Source organism: Drosophila subpulchrella, chromosome 3L (assembly GCF_014743375.2).
Source record: "Drosophila subpulchrella strain 33 F10 #4 breed RU33 chromosome 3L, RU_Dsub_v1.1 Primary Assembly, whole genome shotgun sequence".
In the NCBI taxonomy this organism is placed as follows: Eukaryota; Metazoa; Arthropoda; class Insecta; order Diptera; family Drosophilidae; genus Drosophila; species Drosophila subpulchrella.
The window spans coordinates 25008493-25026973 of NC_050612.1; the positions used below are offsets into that span (position 1 = coordinate 25008493).

Here is an 18481-nt window from a genome sequence, read left to right on the forward strand (position 1 = left end):
CAGCAAGGTGTTAACTTCTATTCACTTTCCCTTTTCTTTTACCAAAAGGTATTATATCTGATGAACATATGCAGCCACATTTTTATTCCAATATGTATAAATTAACTACCTAAATAAAAAACATTTTCTATATTTTCATTTTATTTTCGTTTTATTTGTGTTTTTCGGTTTTTTGTTTATTGGTAAAGAATCTTATGAATTCATTTGTAATGTATTTTACAGACGAAGCTTGCTTGCCGACTTCTTTAGGAGGCATGCTTGTGTTTGTGTTTAGTAAACAATTAACGTATTTAATTTACATCAGTTAAACCAAGATAGACTTATGACTAAAACCATTATGCTTAGACTTACAATTCAAATTCGCACTTATAAAGAATCTAGGTTTAGAGTAAAAATTATTACGAGTAGGTATTTTTCTTTCAAATAAGTTATAAATAATTTCGTTTATGTTTTATGCTAGAACTATCAAAATCTGTATTACGAAAACTACGAACTCTTCCATCCATATATATGTTTTACAGATAACTATGAATAGGTTTAATATAGGTCTTGTTTGTATTGTACAGCGCTAAAAAAAATTAACAACATACGTTCCATAAAATCGTCTTAGTAAACTTCATTGAATATATTACACTTATTGGATTACACTATTAAAGTTGCCTACGCATATTTACAAAAATAAAAGTTAAATTTAAATTAAAAAGCGCTTCGCCTAGGACCACCTGCATAATTTTCTTATGTGGTTAGTGTAAGAAATAAAATTTCGTATGTACAAAGTTATATGTATACACTATTTTTCCACATAGTTCTTAAAAACAGATTTGTAAACACCTTTACAAATTATCCGCAATTTTGTGTCTAGTTTATTCGCAATAACTAATCCTTTCTGAATTGATAGTGACAAATAATTTTTTCACAGGGTCAAAATGAGTTGAATTCCTTTTTTTTAAGTGTGCATATCAGTGACAAAGGAAAAATGCAGCAGCAAGGAATATATACAAAACGGTCAGTGTACAGAGTTTTCGTATACATTCCTCGATGTGCATTGATCATAATAAAATTCTCTAAACCTAATGACAAGCTATAAAAATGTTTTTAACTTATAAAATAAAATATTTTACTTAAATAATTCGTTAATATTTTATTTTATACAAAATTCGGAAAAGTTAAAAAAAAAGTTAAGCCTAATTACGAAAATGGCTTCGGAAACTGTCCCCTGCTGCCTCTATTTACATTTTTTTTACGCGTTTCATCCAATTAACCCTCGCTTTGTACTCTTTTTAACTTACATCACTTGCTTAATAAGATAACAAGTATTTTGTATTTTCTCCTTTTGTTTGTATCTGGTTTTTTAAAAATAATATTTACAGTGTTTTAGTCCCGGATTCTGTTTTCTTGGTCTTGATTAACGTTCTTATTTTATATTGTTTGCCAAGATCTGCTCTAGGTAGTGGATTTTTAAATATTGCTTGCATTTTTAAGACTGGCTAATTTTATTTGGGTAGATATTGTAGGTTACCGAGTTAAATATATTTTTTCTTTTATTTCTACGATTACAAGTAATTCAAAGTTTAAACGAAAGTTACACAAAATATATTTTGTAGGGATGGACACATCCCGATCTACTTCCGGCTCCTCGGCGATTGAATTAACTTAATAACTAAAAATACATATTCAATTACTAAACGAGCCAAGAGTGGTTTCTAACATCTCAATAACTTCAATTTTGGCTGCCTAATATAATTACATATTATATTGTATTATAGGTGTTTAGCATGTACACGTGCGTATATATTGTAGGTTTCTTGTTTGTAAGTAATTTAAGCGGCTTGTTTGCTGTGACAAAAACGATACTATTAAATAACTAAGTAGTTTAGTAGAACGTTTATCCTCCTCTCCCGGATTTCCCAATTTGTTTTTGCTAACCAAAATGTTCTTCGCTTTGAAATATACATTCATTAATAGCATTCGCTTTGCTTGTTGAGCTCAATCGACATGTATGCAGGTCATACTATATGCGCGGTTATTTTCTTTAATTTAGCGTTTAAAATCAAGGAACGGTTAACGTTTGTGTTTGGTGTGAAAAAGGTGTCATCTAAAATAGCAAATTGGAATACATCTGCAGGTTAGAGGCCTTTGTTGATGTCGGATTATTTTTATTTCGTCATCAGTTTGTAGTTTGGATTTCTGCGGATAATCAAGTGTTTAATAATGACTTTTCCTTTTCAAGCTTTTTTACTCACCTCTTCAGAGGCCATCTCGCCTGTTTGCCGCCGTTGTCACCTTTTCCAAGGCACTCGCAGCGGCGCCTGTGCCCAATCGATCGATAACCCGCGAGTCACACGAGATAGTCCGTTGCAAGCACCGCGATCGCTCGCTCATCTTCTCCTGCTGTTGCTCGAGAAGTGTGGGTGCAGCATTAAAGTGGCCACCTGCAGATAAAAAGTAGTCCATAATTATAGCGTTTTGAAACCTTATAATTGGGTTCTTTAAAGACCTCACTTACCTTTTGGCTTGTCATCAAACATGTGCAGCTTTTGAGCCGTGCTCAGGATGCTGTTGACCGTGCTCAAGGTGGTGGCTGCTGGATCTACTAACGCACTCTTGGTCGGCATCCTTCCACCGGTGACACCCAGAGCGTGCTGCAAATGGATTCCGCTAGTGGTTCCGCTCTTGATGCTGCTGCTGCCCTTATTGTTGTTGAGATTAACGTTCAGTTGCGGGTGGTGGTGCGCACTGATCGAGTTGCGCCGCTCCCGGATTGCGGCCTGGAACCGCTCCGGCGACTGCAGAGAGCACTTGTTAATGGTCTGCGGCTTGACGAAGCAGCGATCCTTGTTGGTGCCCGTTGGCGTGGTGGGAGTGGTCGGAGTTGTGGGTGTTGTTGGCGTGGTGGGAGCCGTATCCACAGAAGGTCGGTGCCGCATCCGGTACTCGCTGATGGAGAGCTTACGTTTCGGCATGGGCGTGGGATCTGGTACCGTGAGCATGGGATTCAGTCGCGGATCATGACTGGCGGTGCGCGTGTACAGCTTCAGTGGGGTGGTGGCCGGTGGCGGCATTTCAAGGGATGCAGCTGCCACTGTTGCTGCGACTATGTTGCTACTAACTGGCGTAACTGCTGCAATGCCAGCAGGTTTGACTGCCGCTGTCGCTGCTGCTGCTGCTGCTGTCTTAGCTTTCGTAGACTCCAGATATTCGGCCAGACTTGGCATGGTGTTAGTGATGGGACTGGGATTGCTGGTTGGCGTCGGAGGATCCTGCAGCTTGCCGTAGATGGTGTTATAAAATGGCAGCGGCGTAACCTTGGTGGAGCAGTTGTTAACCACAGGTTGGGGTGGATGGAGCGCAGTAGGAGTGGGCTGGGTTATCAATACTGGGATGGGAGCTGCCTTTGGCGTGGTAACCGGAATCGGAACTGAAACTGGAGTGGCAGTCGGCATTGGAGTCGGAATTGGAGTCGGATTGGGAGCAGTGATTGGAGCCGGTAGTACTGGCCTCTGTATGTGGTTTGTCTTTAGCTTGCTGTCCTTCTCCTTGTCCTTTTCTCGTTCCTTGTCCTTGCCCTTCTGCTTCTCGTGCTTCTGCTTCTCCCGATCCTTTTTCTTGCTTTTCTTTTTCTCCTTCTTTTCCTTCTTCAAGGCTGCCGCAATGAGTGCCTGTTGCCGGCTGCCACACATGGACTCCCTTCGCCGACTGATAGCAGTCAGTTTTCCGCTAGCAATGGCAGCAGCCAGACTCATGGGTCCTCCACTAGCGGGATGGGCCTCCTGGTGGTTGTTCTCCTTGCGATGCTGCTGCTGTTGAACCACCGTGGGCATGGGCATGCCAACCACCGTGGGCGGGGCGAGCGGCATGCCGAGTCCCTTGCTGCTGTTCAGAAGGATGCTGCTGCTCAGGATCTGACTGTTTGGCTTGGTAAGCTCCTGCTCGAAATTGGTCTGCCGCTTCTTAGCTGTGGGCGGCGTACCCAGCAGTGACGAGACCATGGGCACCGGAGTAGGCGTGACTGGTGTAATACACATGGACATGGTGCGACGTCTCATTTGCTGCTGCTGCTGCTGTTGCTGCTGATCAGCATTGTTGTGTGCCATGTGCTTGGTCTTCCCATTTACCGTAGCAGCCGGCAGACTAGGTGGCAATAGAACCGGAGCTGTCATCGGTTTACTCTCTGGCTTTGTTGGCTGCGATGTCTTTTTCTTCGCCTCAACGACTGGTAGAGTGGGATTAGCAGCCGCCTTAAGCTTGTCCTTTTCCTTAGACTTTTTCTTGTCTTTCTTGGATTTTTTCAGCTGCTTTTCCTTCTCTCGCTTTTCCTCCTTATCCTTGGACGATTTTTTAGACTCTGCGCCACTGCCACCGCTGCTGCTATTGCTCTTCTGACTGGAGGACGCGGATGCCGAGACTGCTGTGGCCTTCTTGTTTCTGGACTGCAAGTAGGAAATGTTTGCTGCATGGAAGGAGAGCAAACGTTCCTGTATATCGTGTTCGGTGAGATTTTTGGTACTGGGAGGAGCAGTTCCGGTTGTTACTGCTGCGGCCGTTGAGTTGGCTGTCGCCGACAGAGTTGCATTTGATGCAACTGCTGCTGGAACCGGAAGTCCCGAAAGTGGTGGTGCTGCAACGGCTGCCGATTCCAGTTTAGGCTTTTTCTTTTGCGGCTCATCCTCCAATTTAAGAGGTGGCTGTCGAGCCTTGACTGCCACTTTGCTCACATCGAGCAAAGTGGCTGCCGCAGCTGCGGCCGCTGCCGATGCAGTTGCAGTCGCTGTCGTGCGCAGCAGAGATTCGCCCGGCTTGGGTTCCACTTTCGCCGGCTCCTTTTTAGGCGGCACTAGCTCTGGGGTTGCCTCCACTTTGGGCTCCGCTGTGACAACGTTATTTTCCACTTTCGGTTCTACTACGGAAGGTTCAACTTTGGGTGCCTGCTGCTCCGACTGTTCAAGCAGCTGCTGGTTTTGCTGTTCACGTTGCTCCTCCTCCTCGCGCTTCACCTTGACCATTTCCTCAAACTTATCGCATGCCTGGCTCTCCTCGCGTTCCACATCAATCTTCACGTCATCGGCGGCTGCACTCGTGTCCTCTGGCTCGATCTTAACCAGATTATCCTCGGCCACTATTTGATGGGTCCCCGGACTGGGAGAACGCAGGATGTCCACATCGTCGTCCTGCTCTTGTTGATTTTCTGTTTCTACCTTGAGGGCAGGCATACTGACAGACTCTTCTCCCTCCTCCTTGGGCTCTCCGATAACATCGATGTGCGGCTCTTCAGCTTCCACATTCGATCCATTGCTAACGACCACCAGTCGCCGCTTCTTTAGCGGCGTACTGAATCCGTTCGCCAATGGCGAGACGGTTGGTGCCGGCTGAGGGGAGGATGTGGCAGGAACTGTCTGGTTTAGCTGCTGCTGAATTTCTTCAACCGGAGTGGTCTCTTCGCTGATAGCCTGTCGCAGCCAGCGCTTCTTCACAGACGAATTGTTTTGCAACGGCAGATGCAGTTGCTCTCGGGCAGCGACTGAAGTCGTGGACTCCGCCTGATGAATAAACTGCTCAACCTTAAGTAGTGCCGGTGCTGGCGAGGATTGGCCTTCGGGTTGATGGTGAAGTTGCTCCCGTTCGCCGTTGATTTCGCTCATAGCCGCCTGTACGAGGCTGTCCAAGCCAGAGGCATGCTGTTGCTCCGCCTGCTGGAACCAGCTGGACATGAGCGACTTCTTGGTCTTGGCCCCGCCGGGCGGATACTTGAACTCGCCTAGCGAAGGCGACGCTGTCGCCGGTGCCGGCTGTTGCTCCAGAGGTCCCATGGCAGCCTCGATCAGCAGGCAGGCACTACTCACAGAGGCTGGAGTCGCTGGCAGGGAATGGGATTGGGATGAGGGCGATTTGAATGACTCATTCGGCGAGGAGTTGTTGTGAGCCAAAGCTAAAAGAAGTCCTGCGGCCTGATCCTCTGATCCACTGTGATGCAAATGTGGATGCTGCACCTGATCCTCCGACTCCGAATTGGTTAATGCATGCGACTCGCCATCTGACTCCACCAGGATGCTCTTCCTCCGTTTGTTGTTGCTGCTTCCCGGACCCAAGCCATTCGTATTGTTGTTGTAGCTGCGGCTCACTTTACGCTTCTTCTTGTTCCGACGCTGGGCAGCTGCCGCCGCGGATGTGGTGCTTGTTGGCGTGTCCACATCCTCGCTGATGGAGTTGGAGCTACCACGCTTGTTGGGCGAGGCGGGCGAGTTACTCGCCTGCCGCTTGCCACCGCTACTCTGACGTGTCTCCTTCTTACCGCGTGCTTGCTGTTTCTCCATTTTCTCAATCGCTCGCAGAATGGCCTCCAGCTTTCGATCTTCGCGCGACTGCTTCGGTTTATCCTTGGCCGTCGTTCCTGTGCTGGGTGTCGTAGTAGTACTAGACGAAACATCCTCCTCTCTGGAATCGGCTGACGAAGGAGATGCGGCTGGAACTGAAGCGGCCGAAAGAGGTGTCGATGGCTGCTGCTGCTGTTGTTGTTGTTGTTGTTGATGCTTGGCAGGTGTCTTCTTTCCACCACCCACCAGTGGTTGGCCAACTATACTGACATTGTTGGTGGTAACCACAGGCGCCGCACTCTTCGTGGGTGAATTCAATTTGGTGGGCGTAGTCGCCGGGATTGCCTGGGCCCCGGCTGAAAAGATTATCTGCTGCTGGTGTTGCACTGGCTGAGGTTTTTGCTGACGTAGGGGCGACTGCGGGATATTCAGGTGCTGAGATTGTTGTTGTAGCTGCGGTGGTGATTGTTGTTGTATCCCTTGTTGCTGCTGCGGTTGTGGTTGCGTTTGTTGCTGCACTGTTGCCACTTTGATTGGCGTCACTATATGCGACGTGGGGGCGGCGTGCAGAGTTTGCAATGCACTCACTGCCATTCTAGCCTCATCCGCCATTTTCTGCTGCTGCTGTTGTTTCTGCTGCTGCTGCTGCTGCATGAAAGTTTGCTGCTGTTGAGCACCAGCCACATGTGGCTGCTGCGCCACTACAACATGCGGCTTTGGTGATTGCTGTTGCTGCGGTTGCCGGACAACATAGGTGGCCATGGGCTGTTGTGCAGCTGCAGCAGCTGCGATAACAGCCAACGGCTCCTGACTTTGCTGTGGTTGTGGCTGCTGCAGCAAAGAAGATTGCTGCTGTATCGGCAACAGAACATGTGGCTGCTGGTGCTGTGGCTGCTGTGCTGGTTTCGGCAATTGGGGGGAAAGCATTGGCGTAAGCATGGGTGTAGGCAACGCAGCAAGGATCTGTTGCTGATGCTGTTGCGTTGGACTACGCTGCAGAAGCGACAATTGCTGCTGTGGTAACTGGTGCGAGTGCTGCTGTAAGGTCGGCGACTGCAGCTGGGTGGGTGTGGGCGATGGAATAGACACCGACGGCGAAGAGGACGACGTGCAGATGCCAGAGTCGTGCAGGACACTGGACATGGACACAGAGCACGAGTTGTTGCTGCTGCTGCTGCTTCCACCGCTGTTGTTGCAATGCACTCCGGGTACAGGTGCCGTCAGCGAAGCTGCCGTCGGAGAGGGCTTAAAGCCCAGATTCAACTGTCCAAGCTGCGGACTATTTAGACCCATTTGACTGCTCTCGCCGCTGGATGATGTAGAACGATTCCTGGAGTTTGGCAAAACACCCGCTCCTGCCGCCACCGCCGCTCCTACGCCCAATCCCATTGTTAGCTGTATGGCTGCCGCACTGTTGGCCGCAGCTGCCGCCGCCGCTGCTGCTGCCGCCTTGTTTCGATGACTACTTCGTGGCTGGGTCGGTGGAGCCTGGAGCTGTTGCTGTACGGCCAGCGGTAGGGCAAAGAGACAGTCACTGCCCAAGTCGCAAGCGCAGCGGGTACTCGTCGGCTGGATAACGGCAGCGTGCGACTTCTTCTGCTCCACCGCCGCCAGGTCATGCGGCTCATGGCGCACCGTGATCTCTGTCTGGGCACGTATGTGCGTCAGTGCCACTATGTACAGGTGCAGCGTTCCCTTCTCAAAGTAGTGCTGCAGCTCGGCATTCGGCCGGCAAGAGCGGCGCACAAACCGTGCATCGTTGCCATATGTCCTCGTATCCACGCACACCTCCGGACCCTTGAGATACGAGGGCGGTTGCTGCGCCACTTGTGGCACACTTCCGTCTGGCCGCAGGGTTTGCATGGGCGCCTCTACTCCGGGCAGCTGGTAAAAGAACACAAACTGACCCGGCGTCTTGTGCGCCTTGAAGCTGTTCAGGTAATTACTGGGCGGGGGCGTGTTCATGTTGACGGTGGGGTTCTGGGTGCGGAACTGGGTGGTGAGCATGTACTTTCCGCGTAGCTCATGGATGGGGGCATGCGGAGCCAACTCCACACTGCTGATCAGCACTTTGGCACCCGCATACGGGATGAGCTGTGCCCGTTGCTCAAGCTCACTGCTGCCGGCAGTCGACAATTGCTGCTGAATCTGCCTCAAAGCCTTGTTCTCAGTGTTTTGTATGCTCTGCAACAGACTGGGCTGCTTCTGAATGGCGTGGAGGCGGGCGCGAAGTTCCGGCGAATAGTGGTTGGTCACCGCATACTCGTAATTCTCGATCCACTGACGAAGATTGGCGGCATGCTTTTCGGCGGCCGTCAATGCTGGACTGCTGCCACCGCCACAAGATCCATCTCCGCTAGACTTGCTCTTGCGTTTGCTGCTCTTCTTGCTGGATTTGCCGCCGCTGCTAGAGGGAGTACCGCTTCCGCTGCCGCTCTTCTCGCCACCTATGCCAACACCGCTCTTCTTTGTTTTCTTTAAGGCGGGGGTACTGCCCGCATTCTCTTTGGTTTTTTTTGACTTCTTGGACATGCCGGTGCCCGTGGCAAATCCGCCATTCAGACCAGAAGCCAGCCGGTGCTGCAACTCCTCGGACATCGGCAATCCACCACCGAGTCCACCGCTGAGCGTCGTTCCAGCCGCCACGGCCGCAGCTCCATTTGCCGCTTGCGTGGCCACCAGCAGCATGTGCTCCTTGCGCTTTTGACGCTGCAGGGCTCGAGCTCTCGCCTTGTCCACCGCACGGGGTTGGCAGAGTTCGCACATGTACTCCTCCGGGATGTTCTGGCGGTCAATGCCCATGCAGTCAACATGTTGCCAGGCCCTATTAGAAAGTTAAATATTTGATTAGTATTGATAAATCTTGCAACATTTTTTAAAGTTTGAGAGTTTGGCATATGACAATCTTTCGCGTTATGGAAAGTGGATACTTACGAGCACTTGTCACAGCATATCATATACCCATCGTCATGGGTTAGTTCGCAGATGCAGCGCGTCACCGAGTCGTCCTCGGCCTCAGCTTCGGGTGCCGTTTCCGTCTCCTCGCCGGGATCAATGTCTGCGCTAGCCAGTCCCAAACGGGAGCTGCTGCTAATGGCAGAGTGAGCATCGTCGTCGGCTTGATGGCGAGCAACTGAGTAAACAAGAATGAAATAAAGAAATATTACAGATTGTATTATACAACTTTTTTTAAAAGACTTTAAATTATAAATGGTTTATAATCTAATTTTCCTTCCGTTTACTTACTTTGCTGTCCAAAGTAGCTGCAATATCCGCCTACCGCCGTGGGCGTTGGTTGACCACCAGCCACCGTGACACCGATTCCGCCCAATGACCACTGCTGCGGCTGCTGGACCTGCTGTGCTGCTCCAGGAATCGTGGAATCCCCTGCAGAGGCCTGCGCAGGTTGCTGTTGTTGCTGGGAGGCATACGTGTGATCCTGCATTATTGCGTGCAACTGTTGCAGTCGTAGATCCTGCGTCAGCACCGGAACCGGACGCACCTCCTCGATGTACAGCTCCTCATCGTTGGCACTCAGCTGGTTGTGTCCCAAAAGATGCGGCGGCTGTTGTGGTGGCTGCGCCTGCGCCTGAGACGTACCCTTGACCAGAGCTGGCGAGGACTGAGGTGCTGAAGCTTCCACGTGGACTGGCACGTTCAGGGGCGTCAGGTGAAGAGGTGCAGCTGGCGTCGGAGTGGTGGTCGTGGCGAATCCGCTTGCACTGCTACTCCGCAGGGCTCCGAGATTACTCATGCTGGCGCTTTGGGTCAGGCTATTGCTGCTGCCGATTATGCTGTTCACGCTGGAATCAAGGAATTGTCTTGAAAAGCTGTCTTGAAAATATCACAACACAATTTATGCTTCGCCATTGACGAGGCTTATTCTCCTACTGCAGTAGAACTGACTAGCTGGCCGATAGTTGTAAATACGAATTTTTTTGACAGTAGTAGGAGCAAACTATCGATGCTTTGTAGAAAATTGACAATCGATCATCCCCAGCACCGAGACATTAGACTAACAAATCGATTATAAACGGTTACAATTAAAAGCTCGCAAATCGGTCCAAATATTTTAGCTCTAATGTCACTTTTGTCAGTTAAATAGTAAAGGTCTCAAAGTAATTATTATTTTAAACAAAACAATACAATTTGTTAAAGAATTTGAATTTTAGAAAGAATCTTTTGACTTTGCACGACGTTATTAAGTTTGCTATAATATATCTAATTTTAGATATATATACCAAGATTTTACTAGGTATTCTTGCTATTGTTTTGGTTTTTTCTAGGATCAGATTACTAGTACTTTAAAATTTGGCGTATAATTATATAAAATATTATTATTTTTATTCTTTACTTGTTGCACTTTGCCAGACCAATAATTGTGCTCCCATGTAAAAACTTACCCGTGCTTGTTGTAATACTCGATGACCGTTGGAGCCTTGCGTCCGCCACCAATCACCTCGTGCTGCAGCTGCTGGTGTTGTTGGTGCTGCTTCCGTTCCAGGGATACCGACCTGCTGCTGGGCGCACTCACAGACTGACGTCGCGCCGCCGTCGCAGAGGACATGTAGGAGGAAATGGCCGCACTACCACTGGCAAAGCCATGTGACGAGATGCTCACCGAGGGCGTGGATGCAACCGTAACCGGCGGCGTTCCCGTGACCGTGAGGAAAGATGCCGAGGAGACCGGCTTTGAGCCGGCTGCCTGATAGTGGGCAAGCAGCAGGTTTCCCGGCTGATTTCCACCCGGACTACTGGCGGCTGTCCCATTGCTACTGCTGCTGCTGTTGCTGTAAATTATCTGGGTGGGAGGCGGCATGTTGCTACTGCCCGAAGCGGGAACATGTTGGAATCGCTGCTGCTGCTGGCTAAACGACTTCTGAGCCATGCTCTGCAGGATCCGGGCAGACAGTTCGTCGGTCATCTGAGTGCCATTAACAATCATCACATCATCGGTGATCAGTGAAGAGTTGGCCACCCCATGCTGTTCACTGTCGCTGCTTCCGCTACTATTGTAATGGGTGCGTTTCGTTGCCTGCTGATGCTGTTGGGGATGCTGCTGGATGACGGTGCCATGGGAGTTGACGAACTTGATAGTTCCTCCACCCGTGGCCTGACTTTGCTGCAGCAGATATCCTCCTCCTGCTACATTCGGCGACGTTTTGTGCTGCAATTGCGTGCCCTGCGGCAGGCTGATCTGCTGCTGCACATACTTGCTGTTCAGTTTGGTGACCTTCGCGGATGTGGGAGTGGTGACCATTGGCTGTTTCGCATAGGTAGTCGCTTGTTGTTGCTGCTGTTGTTGGGGCAAAGCAGCAATGGACAAGGCGGTCGATTGTTTCACAAACTTTGCCTTGGCCCCCGCCTTGTAGGTTTGCTGCTGTTGCTGCTGCGTAATGAAGGTTTTCAGCTGCTGGGCTTGTAACTGCTGCTGCTGCTGTTGTTGTTGCTGCTGCTGCTGCTGTTGCGACATATTGCTCACGCTCTTGACCGTGATCTTTTGATTGGCCTTCTTGAGAAGAGCAGCATTCCCACCTAACGCTGTTGCCGTGGCATTTACATACTTTGGCTGCGCCGGTTGCACCATTATCTGCGACGGACTTGCCGGCACATAGGACTGCAGGCGGGTAGCCACTCGGGAGCCCAAAGTCACTTTCTGCAGGGTGGCATGCGGATGGTGTTGCTGCTGCTGTTGCGCCTTAAATGCGCTTATGCTGCCGAACTTCTGAGGCTGCTGCTGGGCCTTGGCCGGCGATGCCGTCACATACGGCAGACTCTTGGCTCCCAGGTAGTTCAGCTGCTGTTGTTGCTGCTGCTGCGTGCCTCCTCCTTGGACTGGTGCCTGCTTCGAGAGCACCGTGAGATTGCTAAGCAACAGTTTAGAGTTGTGCGGAGGTGCAGCAGCCGATGCGTCGATGATTACATTGCTGGTGCTACCGTCAGTGGTCACAATCTTGTAGATCTGGGGATTGATCAGCTCTTGGCCGGAGCTGCCCGACGATGCTGACGTCGCGCCTAATGCTCCGGTTCCGGCTGCTGTACGCACCGCGTACTTTTGCGTCGTGTTCATCGACTGGGACTGGCTGGCGCTAAGGATTTGGCGCGTACTGATGGACATGCGACGCTGCATGATGCGTTGCAGCTGGGCCTGCGTGGACAGGCTGCTGCCATCGATGACGATGTGCGGGGGCGGCGGCTGGGGGCCACCGGCTATTCCCACGCGATTGATGCTGCTGGTGCTGCCGCCGCCACTGCTGCTGACGGCGGGCTCCACAAAGACCGTGTCGTGGCTGGACATGGGCATGGTGATGGTGCTGCTACGGCAGTTCGGTCTGCGAACTAAAATTAGACGTGTATTTAGAGGGAGGGAGCCTTAAGTCGGCTTGAGAGTTCACTCGCTTGGTAGAGTTCGGTTTCGGTCTCGGTTTTAGTTTCTATTTCACAACACTACTTCACAGGCAAAGCCGTCATGTTGTTGCCGGTTCTGCTGATGCAGTTTCTGCTCCTGCTGACGCTGGGCCTTCGTTGACGTGCCCCCAAAACATTGGGGGCTCAATGCATAACCTCTGGCTCTGGCACGGAGGACGGAGGCTAAGACTCCCAGTGGTAAAAATTGTAGGCGTAGGCGATGGTGCGCGCTTGATTTGCTTAGACGGTGTCCAACTCTGTGCCACATCACATTGTCAGCCATCACAATCATAACGCTGCGAAAGATTCGACGACTTCCTCCGCGTGCTTCCTGGCTCCTCAGCTCCTGCTTCCTCTCTTTGACACCCTGTTTATGGATCCGTATCCTGAAACTGATCGTATTTTGTGAAGATGATAATCCTGCCCTGTAGATTTTGCGTTGTTGTCCGTCGTTGTATGTTTAAACTTGTATTTTGTGGATACGGTCTTCACATAAACGATCTTTCGTTGTTTCTGTAATGAGTCAAAATAGAAAAAAACAATTAAATATGTGAAAAATAATTAAATTCTTATTATAATCATAAATTTTCAGTTCAGATTTACTGGATTTCTTTAAAATGAATTAAATTTCCAGATTTATACAATGAGCTTTAAAAATGTTTATTAATTTTGTAATACTTAGAAAGCAATAGGTATACCTAAACATTTCTGAATCCTATGTAGTTTTCTTGTTGAAAATTTAAAGTTTCAGTACTAAGCCCTAGTGAAAAAGAGTTTTGGGATTTTAAATTTTAAAAACGTGCAACATTTTTTTAAAAATTTCAAAAATGGCACGAAAGTACACATTCTTTTTTAAAACACTGTTATCGATAAAATCAAGAATGGCGCTCATCTCTAACATCCAGGAGTGGCATTGCCAACTGCAATTTGGATTTGTGTTATGTAATAAAATAAAAAGCACAGCGCTGCCAACGGGCGCCAAAAATACGCATGCGCACTTCAAACGTCAATATCCGTCTATGCTTTCGGAATGTGCTTCGTGGTGGCTGCTGCACTTGCTGTAAACTTGAACGCAGCATCAGGGAGCGGAAAAGCATTTCTGCGAAACGGCAAAGCGAAAACAGTGCGAAAGGTGCGCCAAAGCAAAGCAAGGGATTGTGCATTGTTTACACTTGTGTGAGTGTGTCTGCTTTTGCATGTGTAGTGTGACCCCCCTGGCCAATAAAAACACCAACAACGTTTGGCACTTGTGCATTTGGCTTTTATGGAAACCAGTTTTTCTCTATTTTGCATTGTTTATGCGCATCGCTAAATTGCCAATGCAATTGCCCACTGTTAAAAGCGTCCCAAATTCATTGACAAAGAATTCCATCTTTGAATTTCTTTTCGTATATGACGATATTTCTAATTTAGATTATGATTTCCAAAGTTTAGGCTATTTTATTTTCGAGACATTTTATAGAATTCGTTTGGTTTTAATCAAATCCGACTAGGCCTTAAACAAATAATTTTTAACTATCTAATAAATATTCAACTGAATCTGAGTTTGTTTTGACTAAGCATAAAGGTAAGGTAATACCTCCCAAATACCAAGAACAACTTATTACCACTAACCACTGACCTCCTGCAAGTTGTCAATATTTTGCCGTGTTTTGCTAACAATTTCTCTAATTCTCTAATTTATTGCACATTCCGCGCATTCGCCTCGTCTTTCGCATTGCAAAGCAGAGAGCCAAAGCAAAAAAGCAAAGCGGAGCGAAAAGTGAATGCACTAATTTCGCCTTGGCATCCGGCGCGGCATTCATCGCTAGTTGTAGTTGTTGTGGTGGGGTTTTTTTTTGTCGTTGCTTTTGTCGCTGGCTTTTCAGTTTCTTGTATCTATTACACATTACACAGGCAACTTGCACTTGGATATCCCACCTGCGTGCCTGTGTGTGCGTGTGCGAGAGCGATTGTGCTGGCTGCCAATTTGCGCCTATTGTAGATACAATTTCTAATTGAAACAGAGAACAGGGAGCAGCGCAATTGATTCCCCAATTGAATAGTGAATCTGGGAAAGCACAGCCAAAGCTTATGTAACCTTTTGCCTATTTCCTGCAGATACAATGTGCAATTATGTAAAGGCCGCCGACAGGTTAATCGATAAACGGATTTTACAGCTTCAAGCTGGATTGTATATGTATGTATGACCCAGGAAGTGGGGCTCAGAACTTTATCGATAACGATGGTAGGCATTTCTCATTTCCGTTTCATGGTTATTTTAGATTTCAAAATTGAAACAAAGAGAGGCCACAAGATAACGGCACAAATGGGGGGCTGCAGTAAATTTTGATTTGGGTTACACACACACTCACTAGCATCGGGCGCTATATCTGAACTTTTACAGCAAATCTTACAACGCTGCTAGTTAAAAATACCCAGGCGAGAGAGAGGGACGGAGGAGAATTTGAATTTGATTCTCTCATCCTCGCAAAGGTGAAATATGTACACGCACACACACGTGTGCGAGAGCCAACCCTACCCCAACCCCAACAACAACATCATCATCGGCGAGTAAAATGCGCGCCATAAACAAATTACACACAAGCTCACAAAATAAGCCCCATTCGAGCCCATTATCGGGTCGTGGGTGTGAGCAAGACAGCAGCAGATCGCCGTAAATCGTGGCTGCAAATGCACGTTGGAAACTTATCGCACACACACATGTAAGAAGAGGCCGCGGTGCTTTTGACCAGGGGCGGCTGCAGGGGGATAATTGGGGATTGTTTACCCCCAAAAAATATGTTGTAATATCAACAAAAAAAATCATAAAAATAATATAAATTTACAAACAGTTTCCTCTCGATTCAAAAAGATCCCCTTGCGGTTCAGCCCCTGCTTTTTCGTGTCATTGTTGTTGGGTTTTTTTTGTTGCTATGACTTTTGTTGCATCGCTAGATGAAGTAGAACAAATACAAAGCTTATCGACACACACACACACCTACAGTGTGTCGAAAAGAGAAAGACTCCCATTGTGATCTACTGAATAAAAATGAACCTGCAATTAAAAATAGTAATGCTGCTCATATTAGTTTGTTGACCAATGGACTACGTGACTGCACAATAATATTGGGCTGTACGTACTTTCATTGACACAAACGCCGACCGTATAATGGGCATTAGCTTTTGCATACGGGCTATTCGCTAGTTTGTAGTGTCAACTAATTGCGTCTTATTTTAGTTTATTTTTTCTCTATTTCTGCATGGCTAAAGTGTGTGCATAATACGATATGTTCCCATACAATGGTTGAGACTTGATTTCAAAGATTTATGAGTACCATTGAAATACACCTTTTTCAAAATTTGATGGAGGGTTGGAAAGGTGTTTTTAGGGTTGCGAAGGGGTCGTGATTTTGGAGCAGCGACAACCCTTGGAATTATCGAGTATGAGTAGCTTGCTTTCGCGAATTTACATTTATCCGATGGTCTGGTCTGCGCTGCGCAGAAAATAACGCAAAACGAGCGCAGTGCAAAAAGTTGTCTATCAACTTTTGCTTTCATTTTGTGGCGAAAATTCGCGCGTACAGAGCGCAAGGCATAAATAACAATTGCAAAAATCACGTATGCGCGAGGAGCAGAACAGGAACATTCGGGCAATGCCTGTGCGCAAGAGCGGGACAAACAGACATACCGCTCACACACACTAGCGCACTATTAACTGCGGCCAACTTTGCGGCGTACAAACGTGTAAACGAAGAAACACGCAATAAAATGTTTGACGAAAACAAGAGGAAAGAAAAGCGAATAAAATCTATATTTGTGCTAACATTATGGATATGGAACCAATATGGCGACGTCAGCAATGTTAAACGGATTTAAAATTATCAAAATGCACTTTTCGCTGCACTTTGTTGATAATTTTTTCCCGAATGTCTGATGCGCATGTCAAAACATTGGAGGAGACAACAAAAATACTCCTCGGCATACACATTGTAATGAAAAAGCGGCAAGGGTGTGCCTTTTTGAATTGTGACTAAATACTTCATTACTTTGGTCACTTGAGCAAAACAAACTGCAAATAATTATAATTTAACAAAACATTTCCGTCGGGCTGGCAACACTGTGCTAGGGGCAATATTACGCACATCTAACTTCACGTTGCACAAAACGGAATCGAAAGCAAAACAAATGAACCCGCGAACGTGTGCGAGCGAGCACGCTATACTGACGTCCAGTGGGGAGAAGAATATGCAATCAAATATGGCGACACACAGTACACAGTATGCAAAAAAAAAAAAAGAAAGCAAGAAAATCAAGGCATCAACAAATAAAATATTTAACTTGCTCGAATCAACATTGAATCGGAATTACATTAGTTGGGAACCGATTTATTTGCATGACTTATTTGGGGATCTTTTTATCGATTCAAAGTTACTTTTCGATTTGGGCGCGCACTCACACACACAAGCACATTGGTTTTACTCACCGTTTACTCTGTTAATTTTAAGTTTTCACTTCATTTTGCACAATTTATGTAGTTTAATTTGACGGCAAGCTACGTGGTTTATTGCTTCTCAGAGCTATTTATTTCAATTTTTTTTGTAAACACTTTGTATTGAATTGTACACTTGTTTTTTTGTTCTGTTGCACATTGTTGATTCGCAGCATTCAAACGATGGCGCGACGCTGTTTTGAACGTTTACTACCTGCACAAATCAAAATGTTTCTACTTTGATTAATCAATTTTATTATTATTAATACCGTATGGCATGAGAAACAGAAGACAAAACGCGCAAAGAAAACACATACACGGATGGCCCAAAAGACGTGTGTGGGAGCGAGACGACTGGTCTGTTCGGCCAGGCGCACAGCTAGTGTGACCGTTCTGACTTGTGGCCGACCCTATTATCGGCTATTTTATTTTGTTCGCCTGCCCTGCTTCTTCCTCTTCTTGGTTTTTGTGTTGCTCTGTATCCCCGCTTTAGCCTATTACCACTGCGCCTGGCCATTCCGAAATGCTGTACGTACATATTTCGATTTCGCCTTTCCGCCTATTCGTTGATACCCACACAAACGTATAACTGTGCATGCCTTTCTACGTAGGTATGTGTAAAATCTATACACACGGATGTTGGCGCACATATACACAAAAAGCAAAATAGTTAAATGTTATTAACTATTCGGCAACAAGCCAGCTAATCACATTCCTAACAGCAATCAAATTGTGCAGACTAGCGAAAAAATGTAACAAAAAAAACAGATACACAAAAGACAGAGAAGAAAATAGACTGGGGAAATGACAATAAGTCGAATTCAACTTATTGGCCACCTTTCGGCCAAAGACTATGAAATTAATTCAGAAATTGAGCGCACAGTCAAGTAAACTATACTTTTTGTACAATTCTTTATACCTTTCCTACACTCACACAAATACTATATATATGTATATATAGACCGCGGCTAGTACACGTTTAGCGTCATCTCGCTCCCACCTACGCTCTGCTCGTATTTTGCCTCTCACATTGTGTGTGTTTTCCTCTTTTCCAACACGCTAATAAGAAATCGTCAAATTAAAAGTGCTTTTGCAGCCAAACTAACACGTTTCACGGGGGAATTTCATAGTTCTGCGATTGCCGCGCTCGCATACTACGCTCCCAGCTATTTTCACAAATTTATTGTTGACGTTTTGAGCACAATTTTCACACGTTTTGCTCACAACTTTCCGCTTCTTAGAAATTAGCGACTGACCAACCGAAGACGGTCACACTACAGCGGGCGATGAA

At 47.1% G+C, this 18481-nt stretch overlaps 1 protein-coding gene across 2 annotated transcripts; it reads right to left on the bottom strand.

Annotated features, from left to right (window-relative positions):
• Positions 1-144: 144 nt before the first annotated feature.
• On the bottom strand, positions 145-18464 carry LOC119554188. Of its 2 annotated transcripts, none has more exons than XM_037864983.1 (8): positions 18297-18464; positions 17185-17404; positions 10715-13232; positions 9558-10114; positions 9246-9444; positions 2507-9135; positions 2244-2432; positions 145-2187 (listed from the first exon to the last, which is right to left on the bottom strand). In XM_037864983.1, exons 3-7 carry the CDS (start codon positions 12613-12615, stop codon positions 2248-2250), a joined length of 9471 nt encoding a protein of 3156 aa, XP_037720911.1. In that variant the 5' UTR covers positions 12616-13232; positions 17185-17404; positions 18297-18464; the 3' UTR covers positions 145-2187; positions 2244-2247. The 2 variants fall into 2 exon arrangements, with proteins under 2 accessions (XP_037720911.1, XP_037720912.1); XM_037864984.1 differs by having other exon boundaries at positions 18220-18464.
• Between the last annotated feature and the right edge of the window lie 17 nt (positions 18465-18481).